Source organism: Nerophis lumbriciformis, linkage group LG17, assembly GCF_033978685.3.
Source record: "Nerophis lumbriciformis linkage group LG17, RoL_Nlum_v2.1, whole genome shotgun sequence".
Classification (NCBI taxonomy): Eukaryota; Metazoa; Chordata; class Actinopteri; order Syngnathiformes; family Syngnathidae; genus Nerophis; species Nerophis lumbriciformis.
Genome location: NC_084564.2, coordinates 43,184,303 through 43,203,437, shown reverse-complemented (window position 1 = coordinate 43,203,437; position 19,135 = coordinate 43,184,303). Strand labels below are relative to the sequence as shown.

The following is a 19,135-nucleotide window of genomic DNA, read 5'->3' as shown; positions in this document are numbered from 1 at the left end:
CATGATCACACAGACATGACAACATAATAATGTGTTCATTCCACCACTGTATATATCAGTATCGCTTGATATCGGAATTGGTAATTAAGAGTTAGACAATATCGGATATCGGCAAAAAAGCCATTATCGGACATCTCTAATATATATATATATATATATATATATATATATATATATATATATATATATATATAATAATGACTGAGCACTTTGCATCATTTTCTGGACCTTAACACAACCCATTTAGGTTTTCAGAAGCCGCACGGATGTTTAGTGTTGGAACTCATTGGGTTCTACGTGAATCTAAAATGAAATAAATGTGGAGCATACTTGTTTTTTTGTTGTTTTAAAAAAAAATAAAACCTGGGGCAGCATTATTCCATAATTGCATATGTAATTAATCATACACAGAGTAACAGTTTGCTTGCCCTGTATGTATGTATGTATGTATGTATGTATGTATGTATGTATGTATGTATGTACAGTATGTATGTGTCATGTCTGTGTAATCATGTTTTGTTTTAGTCATGTTTTGTTTAGTTATTGGACTCTTTAGTTTCTGGCTTTTCACTCCCTTGTCTTGTTTCCATGATTACCCCATTAGTTTCACCTGTTCCACGTTTGGACTCATTGTGCACTCTTATATGTCACCATAGCAACCCATTAGTTTCCACCTGTCACGTCACGCACCTGTTTCACGTTTTGAGTCACGCACCTGTTTCCGTTAATCACGTCTGTAGTATTTAAGTTCATTGTTTTTCAGTTTGTCTTTCTGGCGACATCCCCACATTTATGCTCTGCACATTTCTGACTCTTTTTTTCATGTCCATCGTTCACGCTGCTCCTTTTTGTCCATGCCAAGTAAGTTTTGTTTATTATTGCCACAGTTAGTGTTGTTTGTTGTTCATAGTTTTTGCCTTTGTGCAAGTATTTGTTTTCATAGCCAAGTTGTTTCTCCGCCACTGTGCGCGCTTTTCGTTTGTACTCTTTTTTTTTTGTCCTTTATTAGTGTAAAAAATAAATTATGTACTCTCATTGCCGTCTCGCCCGAGCCAACTTTCCGTTGCCTTCTAGAAAAACTCAACCCCAGGACCAAGTCATGACAGTATGTATGTATTTTTGCCTCATCTGATTCTCCAAGCTGAAAATTAGATTACTGGTAGTTTTTACCACTCACCCGCCGACTCCCTTCCCTCAGACTACTGTACTTTCTCTGATGCCTACACTAGACGCTGGCTGTCCTCACTGTGCTGTATCCAGTCGTGTTGTTATGTATGGTATGTATGTATGTGTGTGTCATGTCTGTGTAATCATGTTTTGTTTTAGTCATGTTTTGTTTAGTTATTGAACTCTTTAGTTTCTGGCTTTTCACTCCCTTGTCTTGTTTCCATGATTACCCCATTAGTTTCACCTGTTCCACGTTTGGACTCATTGTGCACTCTTGTTTGTCACCATAGCAACTCATTAGTTTTCACCTGTCACGTCACGCACCTGTTTCACGTTTTGAGTCACACACCTGTTTCCGTTAATCATGTCTGTAGTATTTAAGTTCATTGTTTTCAGTTTGTCTTTCTGGCGACATCCCCACATTTATGCTCTGCACATTTCTGACTCTTTTTTTCACGTCCGTCGTTCACGCTGCTCCTTTTTGTCCATGCCAAGTAAGTTTTGTTTATTATTGCCACAGTTAGTGTTGTTTGTTGTTCATAGTTTTTTGCCTTTGTGCAAGTATTTGTTTTCATAGCCAAGTTGTTTCTCCGCCACTGTGCGCGCTTTTCGTTTGTACTCTTTTTTTTTTTGTCCTTTATTAGTGTAAAAAATAAATTAGGTACTCTCATTGCCGTCTCGCCCGAGCCAACTTTCCGTTGCCTTCTAGAAAAACTCAACCCCAGGACCAAGTCATGACAGTATGTATGTATTTTTGCCTCATCTGATTCTCCAAGCTGAAAATTAGATTACTGGTAGTTTTTACCACTCACCCGCCGACTCCCTTCCCTCAGACTACTGTACTTTCTCTGATGCCTACACTAGACGCTGGCTGTCCTCACTGTGCTGTATCCAGTCGTGTTGTTATGTATGTTATGTATGTATGTGTGTGTCATGTCTGTGTAATCATGTTTTGTTTTAGTCATGTTTTGTTTAGTTATTGGACTCTTTAGTTTCTGGCTTTTCACTCCCTTGTCTTGTTTCCATGATTACCCCATTAGTTTCACCTGTTCCACGTTTGGACTCATTGTGCACTCTTGTTTGTCACCATAGCCACCCATTCGTTTTCACCTGTCACGTCACGCACCTGTTTCACGTTTTGAGTCACGCACCTGTTTCCGTTAATCACGTCTGTAGTATTTAAGTTCATTGTTTTCAGTTTGTCTTTCCTGTGACATCCCCACATTTATGCTCTGCACATTTCGGACTCTTTTTTTCATGTCCATCGTTCACGCTGCTCCTTTTTGTCCATGCCAAGTAAGTTTTGTTTATTATTGCCACAGTTAGTGTTTTTTTGTTGTTCATAGTTTTTTGCCTTTGTGCAAGTATTTGTTTTCATAGCCAAGTTGTTTCTCCGCCACTGTGCGCGCTTTTCGTTTGTACTCTTTTTTTTTTTTGTCCTTTATTAGTGTAAAAAATAAATTATGTACTCTCATTGCCGTCTCGCCCGAGCCAACTTTCCGTTGCCTTCTAGAAAAACTAAACCCCAGGACCAAGTCATGACAGTATGTATGTATTTTTGCCTCATCTGATTCTCCAAGCTGAAAATTAGATTACTGGTAGTTTTTACCACTCACCCGCCGACTCCCTTCCCTCAGACTACTGTACTTTCTCTGATGCCTACACTAGACGCTGGCTGTCCTCACTGTGCTGTATCCAGTCGTGTTGTTATGTATGTTATGTATGTATGTGTGTGTCATGTCTGTGTAATCATGTTTTGTTTTAGTCATGTTTTGTTTAGTTATTGGACTCTTTAGTTTCTGGCTTTTCACTCCCTTGTCTTGTTTCCATGATTACCCCATTAGTTTCACCTGTTCCACGTTTGGACTCATTGTGCACTCTTGTTTGTCACCATAGCAACCCATTCGTTTCCACCTGTCACGTCACGCACCTGTTTCGCGTTTTGAGTCACGCACCTGTTTCCGTTAATCATGTCTGTAGTATTTAAGTTCATTGTTTTTCAGTTTGTCTTTCTGGCGACATCCCCACATTTATGCTCTGCACATTTCTGACTCTTTTTTTCACGTCCGTCGTTCACGCTGCTCCTTTTTGTCCATGCCAAGTAAGTTTTGTTTATTATTGCCACAGTTAGTGTTGTTTGTTGTTCATAGTTTTTTGCCTTTGTGCAAGTATTTGTTTTCATAGCCAAGTTGTTTCTCCGCCACTGTGCGCGCTTTTCGTTTGTACTCTTTTTTTTTTTGTCCTTTATTAGTGTAAAAAATAAATTATGTACTCTCATTGCCGTCTCGCCCGAGCCAACTTTCCGTTGCCTTCTAGAAAAACTAAACCCCAGGACCAAGTCATGACAGTATGTATGTATTTTTGCCTCATCTGATTCTCCAAGCTGAAAATTAGATTACTGGTAGTTTTTACCACTCACCCGCCGACTCCCTTCCCTCAGACTACTGTACTTTCTCTGATGCCTACACTAGACGCTGGCTGTCCTCACTGTGCTGTATCCAGTCGTGTTGTTATGTATGTTATGTATGTATGTGTGTGTCATGTCTGTGTAATCATGTTTTGTTTTAGTCATGTTTTGTTTAGTTATTGGACTCTTTAGTTTCTGGCTTTTCACTCCCTTGTCTTGTTTCCATGATTACCCCATTAGTTTCACCTGTTCCACGTTTGGACTCATTGTGCACTCTTGTTTGTCACCACAGCAACCCATTAGTTTTCACCTGTCACGTCACGCACCTGTTTCACGTTTTGAGTCACGCACCTGTTTCCGTTAATCATGTCTGTAGTATTTAAGTTCATTGTTTTCAGTTTGTCTTTCTGGCGACATCCCCACATTTATGCTCTGCACATTTCGGACTCTTTTTTCACGTCCATCGTTCATGCTGCTCCTTTTTGTCCATGCCAAGTAAGTTTTGTTTATTATTGCCACAGTTAGTGTTGTTTGTTGTTCATAGTTTTTTGCCTTTGTGCAAGTATTTGTTTTCATAGCCAAGTTGTTTCTCCGCCACTGTGCGCGCTTTTCGTTTGTACTCTTTTTTTTTTTGTCCTTTATTAGTGTAAAAAATAAATTATGTACTCTCATTGCCGTCTCGCCCCAGCCAACTTTCCGTTGCCTTCTAGAAAAACTAAACCCCAGGACCAAGTCATGACAGTATGTATGTATTTTTGCCTCATCTGATTCTCCCAGCTGAAAATTAGATTACTGGTAGTTTTTACCACTCACCCGCCGACTCCCTTCCCTCAGACTACTGTACTTTCTCTGATGCCTACACTAGACGCTGGCTGTCCTCACTGTGCTGAATCCAGTCGTGTTGTTATGAGGGTCGGTTGCAGAAGCGTCTCACCACTCCAACCATCCTCTGCCATTAGACAGCCACATAGTCATTTAAAGAAAGCCTCTATTATCTCATGCTCTTAAGTGTGTAATTAGACTCTCCCCAAGCAGGCTCTGTACTGTACTACACATTTATACTGCTCTCTTGTCTAGACCGCAACATACTACCCTGCATTTCATTTGCTTTTTGGACAATTAACTAACTATTAACTATTGTTGTAAGGCCTCCAGTTTGTACGCTTGACACTTTGATTCTTTATCGCCTCAATGAGTATGAAAGTTCTACTTTCTTGTGAATTTTCTCACACAAATTGATTGATTGATTGGAACTTTTATTAGTACCGTATTTTTCCGCACCATAAGCCGCCCCGTGTTATAAGCCGCGCCTTCAATGAACGGCATATTTCAAAACTGTGTCCACCTATAAGCCGCCCCGTGTTATAAGCCGCATCTAACTGCGCTAAAGGGAATGTCAAAAAAACAGTCAGATAGGTCAGTCAAACTTTAATAATATATTAAAAACCAGCGTTCTAACAACTCTGTTCACTCCCAAAATGTACGCAAATGTGCAATCACAAACATAGTAAAATTCAAAATAGTGCAGAGCAATAGCAATAACTTAATGTTGCTCGAACGTTAATGTCACAACACACAAAATAAACATAACACTCACTTTCTGAAGTTATTCTTCATTCATAAATCCCTCGAATTCTTCTCCTTTGGTGTCCGAATTAAAAAGTTGGGTGAATACGGGATCCAAAATGGCCGGCTCCGTCTCGTCGAAGTCATCAGAGTCAGCAGTTCCGTGAATCCTGCCTTCCGGAAAGCTCGGACCACAGTTGAGACCGAAATATCCGCCCAGGCATTTACGATCCACTGGCAGATGTTGGCGTATGTCGTCCTGCGCTGTCTCCCTGTCTTAGTGAAGGTGTGTTCGCCTTCGGTCATCCATTGTTCCCACGCCGTTCGCAGTCGTGCTTTAAATGCCTTGTTGACACCAATATCGAGCGGTTGGAGTTCTTTGGTTAATCCACCCGGAATGACGGCGAGTGTTGTATTTGTGTGCTTCACTTGTTTTTTGACACCATCTGTGATGTGGGCGCGCATGGAGTCGTATATCAACATGGACGGAGCCACCCGGCCTCTTCGCGTAAACTTCCCTTAACCACTCGCTCATCTTTTCTTCATCCATCCATCCCTTCAAGTTAGCTTTTATGATGACGCCGGCTGGAAAGTTCTCTTTTGGCAAGGTCTTCCTTTTGAATATCACCATGGGTGGAAGTTTCTGGCCATTAGCATGGCAAGCTAGAACCACAGCCATTTTGTGGTCTTTACAGATGTAAACACACAAAGGAAATGAAACGTAATACCCGCGCGCTTCTTCTTCTATGGGGGCGGGTGCTTACCTTGGCGGTTGCTTACCGTAGAAGAAGAAGCACTTCCTCTTCTACGGGGAAAAAAGATGGCGGCTGTTTACCGTAGTTGCTAGACCTAAACTTTATGAAAATGAATCTTAATATTAATCCATATATAAAGCGCACCGGGTTATAAGCCGCACTGTCAGCTTTTGAGTAAATTTGTGGTTTTTAGGTGCGGCTAATAGTGCGGAAAATACGGTAGATTGCACAGTACAGTACATATTCCGTACAATTGACCACTAAATGGTAACACCCCAATAAGTTTTTCCACTTGTTTAAGTCGGGGTCCACTTAAATTGATTCATGATACAGATATATACTATCATCATAATACAGTCATCACACAATATAATCACATTGAATTATTTACATTATTTACAATCCGGGGTGTGGGAATGGAGGGGTTAGGTTTGGTTGATATCAACACTTCAGTCATCAACAATTGCATTATCAGAGAAATGGACATTGGAACAGTGTAGGACTGACTTGGTAGGATATGTACAGCAAGTAGTGAACATAGAGAGAGAGATCAGAAATTATAAGAAAAAGTGTCTACATTTGATTGTTTACATTTGATTATTTACAATCCGAAGAGGTATAATGAGGAAAAGAGGGTGAGTTAAGACCTTTGTTAGATCGGAATCTGGGTTTAACGTGGTTAGTGGAGCTCCCCCTGGTGTTGTGGTTATGGCGGTCATTTACGTTAAGGAAGTAGTTTGACATGTACTTCGGTATCAGGGAGGTGTAGCGGATTTTATAGACCAGGCTCAGTGCAAGTTGTTTTACTCTGATCTGCACCGTAACACAACATAAACACAACAGGACAAATACCCAGAATCCCATGCAGCCCTAACTCTTCCGGGCTAGATTATACACCCCCGCTACCAAACCCCGCCCACCTCAACCGACGCACAGAGAGGGGGGGGTTGATGTGTGAGGGAGCAGGCTTGGGGTGGGGGCGGGGTTTGGTGGTAGCAGGGGTGTATAATGTAGCCCGGAAGAGTCAGGGCTGCATGGGATTCTGGGTGTTTGTTCTGTTGTGTTTATGTTGTGTTTAGGTGCAGATGTTCTCCCGAAATGTGTTTGTCATTCTTGTTTGGTTTTGGTTCAAAGTGTGGCGCATTATTAGTAAGAGTGTTAAAGTTGTTTTATATGACCACCGTCAGTGTAACCTGTGTGGCTGTTGACCAAGTATGCCTTGCTGTTACGTACGTGTGCAAGCAGAAGATGTACAGGTAAAAGCCAGTCCTGTTGGAACTTGAAATCTCCATCTCCATAGAGCAGGTCAGCAGCAGGAAGCATGAAGTGCTCTAAAACTTGCTGGTAGACGGCTGCGTTGACCCTGGATCTCAGGAAACAGAGTGGACCGACACCAGCAGATGACATGGCACCCCAAACCATCACCCAACCATGCAAATTTTGCATTTCCTTTGGAAATTGAGGTCCCAGAGTCTGGAGGAAGACAGGAGAGGCACAGGATCCACGTTGCCTGAAGTCTAGTGTAAAGTTTCCACCATCAGTGATGGTTTGGGGTGCCATGTCATCTGCTGGTGTCGGTCCACTCTGTTTCCTGAGATCCAGGGTCAACGCAGCCGTCTACCAGCAAGTTTTAGAGCACTTCATGCTTCCTGCTGCTGACCTGCTCTATGGAGATGGAGATTTCAAGTTCCAACAGGACTTGGCGCCTGCACACAGCGCAAAATCTACCCGTGCCTGGTTTACGGACCATGGTATTTCTGTTCTAAATTGGCCCGCCAACTCCCCTGACCTTAGCCCCATAGAAAATCTGTGGGGTATTGTGAAAAGGAAGATGCAGAATGCCAGACCCAAAAACGCAGAAGAGTTGAAGGCCACTATCAGAGCAACCTGGGCTCTCATAACACCTGAGCAGTGCCAGAAACTCATCGACTCCATGCCACGCCGCATTAACGCAGTAATTGAGGCAAAAGGAGCTCCAACCAAGTATTGAGTATTGTACATGCTCATATTTTTCATTTTCATACTTTTCAGTTGGCCAACATTTCTAAAAATCCCTTTTTTGTATTAGCCTTAAGTAATATTCTAATTTTGTGACACACGGAATTTTGGATTTTCATTTGTTGCCACTTCAAATCATCAAAATTAAATGAAATAAACATTTGAATGCATCAGTCTGTGTGCAATGAATAAATATAATGTACAAGTTACACCTTTTGAATGCAATTACTGAAATAAATCAAGTTTTTCAAAATATTCAAATTTACTGGCTTTTACCTGTATATTGTATAACAAGTGTTGGGCTGGCACGTTGTTAATACAGATTGTAGAGGGCGCCAAATGTTGTACCATCATGGCATGCCCTTATTAGAGCCGTAAGGGTGAAAATCAGTGAATATTAATCCCGGGAGTTATGCGAGAGGCACTGAAATCCGGAAGTTTCACGGGAAAATTGGGGGGTTCAGCAAGTAAGCTGCTGAGCCGCATCAGAGTGATCAAAGAGCCGCATGCGGGTTGCCGACCCCTGCCCTAGGGTATGTCAACTTATGAGCACGACTGTACGTCCCAGTCTTGAGCAGAAAAACAGCATATGTGTTTTTCTGTGTCTGAGAGCAGAGCCAAGCCAGAGTCAACTGCAATCAATTCTGCCGCCGAGAAACTAAGGTCAAGCTATAAAAACGTGGAATGGACTGATGGGTCATTTGACAGCACCAGCTTCCGCATTCAAGTGATAAAACGTATCTCCCTCTTTCTTTTCCTCTTCATATTTTTGTACCTTGTTTTTTTTGTAGGTACATGCACCTACAGGACATGGAGCGTTATCTCCTCGGCCTTTACATGCGTACTAATCAATATGTGGAGCCTCATCATTGGGATTAGGGACAAGGGTGGGCTGCCTCAGTGGAGATGAAGCTGAGGATAGGATTGATCTGCGAAAGCCAACCTGCACAATCCCTCACCATCACTCTGTTTACATTCTTTTTCCTGTTGTTCATTTTTCTCTACTCCAGATGTTTTGGTCCACGTCCCTCACTCCTACACCCGCGACCCCTCATGCATGTTGAAGTATAAACACTCCTCGCCTCCATCTGCTCCATCTTTCTTGCTCTTCTATCTGTGGCCTCTTCATCTCTCTCCTACACAGACAGAACCCACCCAACATCCTTCCCCCTCCCACCACCCTGTCTGCCAGCTATGTAGGCTACCTCCATGGAGACCCTTGCTGTAAGTTCACACTCACCCAAACTCTCCTTCTTTTTCCCTCTCATTGCAATTTTGCCCCAAGTTGCCACTTCTCACCCCGAGCTCTTTTTCTGGTAGCTTCTCTCATCCTCCGAACACCTCTGGCTTCACTGAGGAGCATGGCTGCCTTTTGTTTGCCACTCATGCTCAAACACATATCTTGTTAGAAAAAAAAATGTAAAAAGAAAAAAAAAAAAATTAAATTGTTATATGTATCCAGTGATTATACTATAAAGTTATTTTCCATTTAACCAGTTTTAGATTATTTTTATTCAAAATCGCTGAATTTTCACATGTGCCGTTCAAATACTGAGAAGAGACGGTGCGGTGATCAGCAGCCAGTTGAGGCACGTCACTCAGTGCCTCAACATGGATTGCGCAATGACTCGGCTAACTGCTGGCCTGCTGTGCAGTGAGACCGTATTGCTATATGAATTATATTATACATTTCCATAATTTAGTTAGCTGAGGTATATAATGTACAGTGTATTTTGTCAACAACTGTATGTGTGTAGCGTATTTCTTGTGCTGAGCGATCATAAAACGGCTGCAAAAGACGCACTGGCTGAGGCTCGCCTCCTGCACCCCCGCCGTAGAATTGTTATATCAACTAAAGCCCACACTTAAACTTTCCACGTGCAAGATTGAATCTATTTAAAAAAATTATTTCATAAGAAGCCAAAAAGTGCAAAAACAATAATGTTGTTGTTGGAGGAGTTGTGAATGACTGCAGGGACACAGCATTAGGTACACCTGCAGACTGCAGGTGTATCTAATTCACAACTCCTCCAACACCAACATTATTGTTTTTGCACTTTTTGGCTTCTTATTAAATAACTTTTGTAACCTATTTTTATGGGCTTTCCTCTTTGTGATGTTAAGTTCCTGTTATGCGCTGTTATACACTATATGCCTTGAGCTCTTATTTTGAAGGCGCTAAGAGCGGAAGTGATGTCACGTTGTGGAGGTTTTTGAAAGAAGGTAAATAAAGTGGTCCTCGTGTAAACTGGAGCCTCCGTGTTTGTTATTTTGTAGTTTCATACAGTATAGGCCACATTTATAAACCCTCGGTTACACTTTTTTAAATAGATTCAATCTTGCACGTGGAAAGTTGAAGTGAGGGCTTTAGTTGCGGCGCATGGACTTCATTTATAAGTAAAGGTAAGACCATAATAACGTTTTTTTTATTAAATGTGCTTTTTTGTGTGCTACAGTTTGTATGTGTAAAGTTAAAGTTAAGTTAAAGTAGCAATGATTGTCACACACACACTAGGTGTGGTGAAATTTGTCCTCTGCATTTGACCCATCCCCTTGTTCACCCCCTGGGAGGTGAGGGGAGCAGTGGGCAGCAGCGGCGCCACGCCCGGGAATCATTTTTGGTGATTTAACCCCCAATTCCAAGCCTTGATGCTGAGTGCCAAGCAGGGAAGAATGCTGGTATGAGCTTTTAAACATAACCCGTTAACTGCTGCCAATCAAATGGTGAATAAGATACTCTTTAGGGTTCATATGTTTGTAAATCTGACTGTGATGAAGTCAGTGCCTCACCAGCCATCAACCTCACCGCACGTTACTGTAGTACAGGCCAAAAGTTTGGACACACCTTCTCATTTCAATGTGTTTTCTTTATTTTCAGGACTTTCAGACATCGAAACTATGAATGAACACATGTGGAGTTATGTACTATGTTTTATATTCTAGTTTCTTCAAAATAGCCACCCTTTGCTCTGATTACAGCTTTGCACACTCTCGGCATTCTCTCCACGAGCTTCAAGCACACCTGTGGTGTGGAAATCATTCCAGGTAGACCACCTCTTGAAGCTCATGGAGAGAATGCCAAGAGTGTGCAAGGCAGTAATCAGAGCAAAGGGTGGCTATTTTGAAGAAACTAGAATATAAAGCATGTTTTCAGTTATTTCACCTTTTTTTTTTGTTAAGTACATAACTCCACATGTGTTCATTCATAGTTTTGATGTGACAATCTACAATGTAAATAGTCATGGAAATAAAGAAAACACATTGAATGAGAAGGTGTGTCTACTCAGTGGCCTAGTGGTTAGAGTGTCCGTCCTGAGACTATAAAAATGTGAGCCATTACCTCCCTGCTTGGAACTCATCATCAAGGGTTGGAATTGGGGCTTAAATCACCAAAAAAATTATTCCTGGGCGTGGCCATTGCTGCTGCTCACTGCTCCCCTCACCTCCCAAGGAGTGATCAAGGGTGATGAGTCAAATGCAGAGAATATTTCACCATACCTAGTGTGTGTGTGACAATCATTGGTACTTTAACTTTAACTTTTGGCCTGTAGTATATATATATATATATATATATATATATATATATATATATATATATATATATATATATATATATATATATATATATATAAATAAAATGTTGAACACACTAGACAACTTGTCTTTTAGTAGTAAGTAAACAAACAAAGACTCCTAATTAGTCTATGCAGTAACATATTGTGTCATTTTTACACCTATTATTTTGTACACATTATGAGGGACAAACTGTAAAAAAAAAAGATTATTAATCTACTTGTTCATTTACTGTTAATATCTGCTTATTTTCTGTTTTAACATGTTCTATCTACACTTCTGTTAAAATGTAATAATCACTTATTCTTCTCTTCTTTGATACTTGACATTAGTTTTGGATGATACCACACATTTAGGTATCGATCGGATACCAAGTAGTTACAGGATCATACATTGGTCATATTCAAAGTCCTCATGTGTCCAGGGACGTATTTACTGACTTTATAAACATAATATGATTTTTTTTTTAAACAAAAGAAGATGTTGTGATGCCAAAAAATATTGATGTAATCATAGTAGTATCGACTAGACACACTCTTGTAGAATAGAAAGTACTTTATTGATCCCTGGGGGGAAAACAGCACCACAGTTCTTTCACAATAGACAATAAACACTTAGGTATTTTTCACATGTGAATAATATAAATACAGTCTATTATACAGTATTGTTCACATGTGAAAAATATAAATACAGTCTATTATACAGCATTATTCACATGTGAATAATATAAATATAGTCTATTGTACAGCATTATTCACATGTGAATAATATAAATACAGTCTATTATACAGCATTATTCACATGTGAATAATATAAATACAGTCTATTATACAGCATTATTCACATGTGAATAATATAAATACAGTCTATTATACAGTATTATTCACATGTGAATACCATAAATACAGTCTATTATACAGCATTATTCACATGTGAATAATATAAATACAGTCTATTATACAGCATTATTCACGTGTGAATAATATAAATACAGTCTATTATACAGCATTATTCACATGTGAATAATATAAATACAGTCTATTATACAGCATTATTCACATGTGAATAATATAAATACAGTCTATTATACATCATTATTCACATGTGAATAATATAAATACAGTCTATTATACAGCATTATTCACATGTGAATAGCATAAATACAGTCTATTATACAGCACTATTCACATGTGAATAATATAAATAGTCTATTATACAGCATTATTCACATGTGAATAAATAAATACAGTCTATTATACAGCATTATTCACATGTGAATAAATAAATACAGTCTATTATACAGCATTATTCACATGTAAATAATAAAAATACAGTCTATTATACAGTATTATTCACATGTGAATACCATAAATACAGTCTATTATACCGCACTATTCACATGTGAATAATATAAATACAGTCTATTATACAGCATTATTCACATGTAAATAATAAAAATACAGTCTATTATACAGTATTATTCACATGTGAATAATATAAATACAGTCTATTATATAGCATCATTCACATGTGAATAATATAAATACAGTCTATTATACATCATTATTCACATGTGAATAATATAAATACAGTCTATTATACATCATTATTTACATGTGAATAATATAAATACAGTCTATTATACAGCATTATTCACATGTGAATAATATAAATAAAGTCTATTATACAGCATTATTCACATGTGAAAAACATAAATACAGTCTATTATACAGCATTATTCACATGTGAATAATATAAATACAGTCTATTATACAGCATTATTCACATGTGAATAATATAAATACAGTCTCTTATACAGCATTATTCACATGTGAATAACATAAATACAGTCTATTACACAGCATTATTCACATGTGAATAATATAAATACAGTCTATTATACAGCATTATTCACATGTGAATAATATAAATACCGTCTTTTATACATCATTATTCACATGTGAATAACATAAATACAGTCTATTATACAGCATTATTCACATGTGAATAATATAAATACAGTCTATTATACAGCATTATTCACATGTGAATAACATAAATACAGTCTATTATACAGAATTATTCACATGTGAATAAATAAATATAGTCTATTATACAGCATTATTCACATGTGAATAATATAAATACAGTCCATTATACAGCATTATTCACATGTGAATAATATAAATACAGTCTATTATACAGCATTATTCACATGTGAATAATATAAATACAGTCTATTATACAGCATTATTCACATGTGAATAATATAAATACAGTCTATTATACAGCATTATTCACATGTGAATAATATAAATACAGTCTATTATACAGCATTATTCACATGTGAATAATATAAATACAGTCTATTATACAGCATTATTCACATGTGAATAATATAAATACAGTCTATTATGCATCATTATTCACATGTGAATAATATAAATACAGTCTATTATACAGCATTATTCACATGTGAATAATATAAATACAGTCTATTATACAGCATTATTCACATGTGAATAGCATAAATATAGTCTATTATACAGCATTATTCACATGTGAATAATATAAATACAGTCAATTATACAGCATTATTCACATGTGAATAGCATAAATACAGTCTATTATACAGCATTATTCACATGTGAATAAATAAATACAGTCTATTATACAGCATTATTCACATGTGAATAATATAAATACAGTCTATTATACAGCATTATTTACATGTGAATAACATAAATACAGTCTATTATACAGAATTATTCACATATGAATAAATAAATACAGTCTATTATACAGCATTATTCACATGTGAATAATATAAATAGTCTATTATACGGCATTATTCACATGTGAATAACATAAATACATTATCCATTTACAGTACATGTACAGTCAAAAGGAACATATGCATTATACAGTCTGATGGCTGTCGGTATGAAGGACTTCCTGTGTCGTTCCGTGTACTTGTACTTGGTATCATTACAGTGGATGTCAGGTGTAGATCCACCCATGGCGTTTGTTTACATTCAGGACCGCTAGCTTTTGTTAGCGGTGACGCCGGTGAGCTATTGTATCCTCCTACGGTGTGCAATGTTTGGTGACCAATGCTGTACCTTCATTCCTAACAACACCGCCCCCGATGGCTCGGTCCAGAGGGCCCGGGAAGGGCCTCCATGCCCTGTCTAAGGAACTTACTGAAGTTTCCGGTGTCTCTGACCCCTTCAAAGATTGGCTCCAAAGCACCTTTGGAAGGTGGTCTGACCTAATTAAGTCTGCCCTGATCTCCGTTGGAGTTTTCTTGGCCATCATAGCCTCATGCGGTTGCTTTATCGCCCCTTGTGCTAGGTCTTTACGCACCCGCATCATTGTTAGAGCTGTAGAAGGTCAACCCCACCCTGTTTCTGGGTTTGCTATGTCACTGAAGGGGGTCAAGCAAAGTGGTGACTTTCGAGAAATGCTAGTTTCCTTCCCTGACAGTGACGACATTGACATAGATTCCATCCGTTTATCCCCCATGTAACTATGCTTTTATTTTTCTACTAGCTTGCTCAAAAAGGGGCGTATTTTAGAAGTGTTGTACTAGTCATAAAGATCTTTTTAGAAGATCTGAAGGGGGAATTGTCGGAGGCAGATACTTACATATATCCGTATTTAAGTGTTACTTCTTTATTTTCATAATCATATTACAAAACAGCTAGTGTTTTTCTTCCAATTGTGGTCTTTTGGTTGTCTGCAAATACTGTGTGCTAACCTTGACTGTGGAATGTAAGCAGGAGAGATAATCCTTCTCCTTATCTCTTCTTGTTGTCCAGCTGCGGAGGACAATGGGCATGTGTTTGGGCTGGAAAGACAAGACAGCGAGGGTGGGAGGGAGAGAGACTTTATAGAATAGAAGGTTTCCATAGTTTAGGGCAGACCTACTCAGTGGCCTAGTGGTTAGAGTGTCCGCCCTGAGATCGGTAGGTTGTGAGTTCAAACCCCGAGCGAGTCATACCAAAGACTATAAAAATGGGACCCATTACCTCCCTGCTTGGCACTCAGCATCAAGGATTGGAATTAGGGGTTAAATCACCAAAAATGATTCCAGGGCGCGGCCACCGCCGCTGCCCACTGCTCCCCTCACCTCCCAGGGGGTGATCAAGGGTGATGGGTCAAATGCAGAGAATAATTTCGCCACACCTAGTGTGTGTGTGTGTGACAATCATTGGTACTTTAACTTTAACTTTAACCATCTTAGCTGCGCGATTGAATGTTCTATGCTGGACTGGTCTCATTTATATTTACAAAGCTTTGCAAATATATTACAAAATACCTATTCTGTCTCTGGTGGTTCTTCTACTCAGCTTTAAGTGTCGTAAAGAGCTTGGGAGCGACGACCAGAAACTTGAATTCCCTGGGAGGAACAACTGGTTCAAACGCAACAGGAGTGAAGCATGTTTAGCTATTCCTCGTCCTCCAGTGATAGCGCTACTTGTACGAAACATACTTTATTTATCAGGATTAGTGATTTAGAAGTAGCTACAACACTGTCTTAAAGCAGCTCTTCCTGAGGGTGTTTCAGTGTTATAACTTCACTAGGGCTGCAGCTAACGATTATTTTTCTATCGATTAATCTATAGATTATTTTTTTCGATTAATCGGTTAATCTATAGATTATTTTTTCGATTAATCTATAGATTATTTTTCCTTTTACCGATTTTTTTTTTTTAATTTAAAATGAAGAGGAAAAAATAAATGTAGGCCAGTTTTTTCAAAAGGCATGGCTTTTATTTACAAAAAAAAAAAGTATGGCCACTCAGTCAACATTGACAACAACATGACAAAATATTCTGTAACAATGTAAACATTTAAAACTTTTAACATTTAACAAAATTAAAAGTAGCTTATTTGCTTTTTAATGTGCAAATATAAAAGTAAACATCCAGTGCAAATCTTAATATTCTGGAATAGTATAAGCATTTCAAAAGTAAAAGTATTGCTTATTTTGCTTTAAAATGTGCAAAAATAAAGATAAACATCCAATACAAAAAAGTGCAAAACGGAAATATTCTGTAACAAGTGTAAACATTTCAACAAAAGTAAAAGTATTGCTTATTTGCTAAAATGTGCAAAAATAAAGCTAAACATCCAATACAAAAAAGTGTACAGTGTAAACATTTCAACAAAAGTAAAAGTATTGCTTATTTTGCTTAATAACACAACAATGATAGTATGATTAAAGTGAAAGTTAATTGTTGGTTTGTACATAGTATATGTAACTGTTAATGTTGTAAAAGGTATTTGCACAACTAATTAACGTTAGCGTTTGTGACACGTCTTGTGCCGTGGGGTTCTTTCAGGACCGACAGACTGAACGCCAGACGGCTTTGCCAGGTTTACAATCTTTTAATTTTACACAAAGTCTTTTCTCTTCCAACTGCGCGGATCGCGCACCTGGGCACGATTGCGGCGTCGCTCCCGGCGCGCCCCGCCTCGCCGCTCGCTCGCCGCCGCCGCCGCCTCTCCACAGCGTTAAAGAGGAGCGCGTCTTTGTAAACACTGAACAGGCACGCCAAACGCGCCTCTCAGAGCGAAACGGTGCTTTAGTTTATGAATTTACAACGCAGATACAAATGACACATTCATGTTTTTGTGTAATGATGACAACGTATACGCACGCGGACGATTGACTTGTTGATGGTGATGGCAAGAACGCTGTCGGGGGGTTTTCTTTTCAAATGTTCGTTCATAGCCGTTGTGCTGCTATGATAGGCCATTTCCGCTCGACACAGTGTGCATACAACAACATTATTAGGCCGTTTATTGAAATACTCCCACACTTTTGACGACTTTTGGCGTGCTTTTTTCCCCCTCGCTCGCATCGTCTGCTTTGCGCTCCGCCATGACAGTAAAGTAGAGTGACGTAAATATGCGACGCACAAAAACGGCGTCGACGTATTTACGTAACCGATGACGTCGACGCGTCGTTTCAGCCTTAAACTTCACCTTTATCTTTACTTTGTACACCAAAATGTGTCCGTTCTCCCTTTTCTGTCTACACACTGTGTCTGCTTGTAAGTACTCTGTGTGTGTGCACTGCCCAACATGCTCCTCTGCTGGTATATTATATTATATTTTGTTTTCTGACAAAGTCCCAATGTTGCACCGTGTTGTTAATGTTATCTATTTATCGTGCACTGGTGGAATATTCCACGGACCTCAAATGAAACATCTGTTGTTGGCTGATTGTTGACTAACTCTAAGTTGAGTTGGTAGTTGTTTATAAACTGCCTTCCCTCCCTCACACAGATGGGTCCAGATTGCGTGTCCTCGGCTGTCAATCGATTGGGGCTCGGCCTTCTCCAAGCCCCTGCTGTCTCCCTACGAGGTAAATGACCCACTCACTCTCGCCCGTCCACTCGTTAGAAAGGCCCGCCCCCGCGTCTCTTAAACAACCGCGCTGATGGCGAGATGGATGCCTCGCCGGTGCCATCATCCTAAGGCGGAATGAGCGGCATGCAGCTGAGCAGCGCCTCCTGCTGGCAGAGAGAGAGAGAAAGAGAGAGAGAGGTCGTCAAGAAGATCCATTTCAAAGCCAGTGTTTGTTTGCGGGCTGCAGTGAGAAACAAACAAGATGAAAACAAAAAAGGGGATTGTGAAAGGTTTGGGTTATTTTGTGCCTGCCTGGTAATGTGAGCTATTCATTCATTCATTCAGACGTTCCTTTATGAAAGCACTCTGAGGGGAATATGAAGTGCTTGCTCTGATTACACACTGCTGTGTTTTTTTTCTCCCACAACCCACTCTGGGCCCCCTCGCGGACATTATTGAGCAATATCAGCCTTCAAATCATCTGCAGCCACACCCGTGCGCGGATTTAGTCCCCGCACTCGCCAGTTGATGTTTTAGAAGACCATGATGATGATGATGATGATGGTGATGGTGGAAGGGGCGGAGTGAGTCCGGGAGAAGAAGGGTTGGGTGGGGGCATTTATTTTGAGGGCTCCTCATGTTATATTTATAGTCAATAAGACACACTCGGCTCTCTTTGTCGGCGCAGGGATTAGCAGAAGAAGGCAGCAAGCGTGGCTAGAGAGGGACGGGGAGAGCGTTGAGAGGCGCAAAAAGAAAAAGGCGGCGAAGAAGAGTATAGAGTTCAATCAATCAATCAATCAATCAATTTTTATTTATATAGCCCTAAATCACAAGTGTCTCAAAGGGCTGCACAAGCCACAACGACATCCTCGGTACAAAGCCCACATACGGGCAAGGAAAAACTCACCCCAGTGGGACGTCGATGTGAATGACTATGAGAAACCTTGGAGAGGACCGCATATGTGGGTAACCCCCCCCCTCTAGGGGAGACCGAAAGCAATGGATGTCGAGTGGGTCTGACATAATATTGTGAGAGTCCAGTCCATAGTGGATCCAACATAATAGTAAGAGTCCAGTCCATAGTGGTGCCAGCAGGACACCATCCCGAGCGGAGACGGGTCAGCAATGTAGAGATGTTCCCAGCCGATGCACAGGCGAGCGGTCCACCCCGGTTCCCGACTCTGGACAGCCAGCACTTCATCCATGGCCACCGGACCTGTGCCCCCCGCCCCCTCAAGGAAAAGGGGAGCAGAGGAGAAAAGAAAAGAAACGGCAGATCAACTGGTCTAACAGGGGGGCTATTTAA

General features: G+C 39.8%; 1 protein-coding gene across 1 annotated transcript in view; it reads left to right on the top strand.

Annotated features, from left to right (window-relative positions):
* The window catches only part of dph1 (diphthamide biosynthesis 1), a 260,590-nt gene that overhangs the window by 221,621 nt on the left and 19,834 nt on the right, over window positions 1-19,135 (top strand). The window contains exon 11 of the mRNA XM_061973227.1: window positions 17,764-17,842. Within this exon, the coding sequence (XP_061829211.1) occupies window positions 17,764-17,842 (79 nt within the window). The remainder of the gene's footprint in view (window positions 1-17,763; window positions 17,843-19,135) is intronic.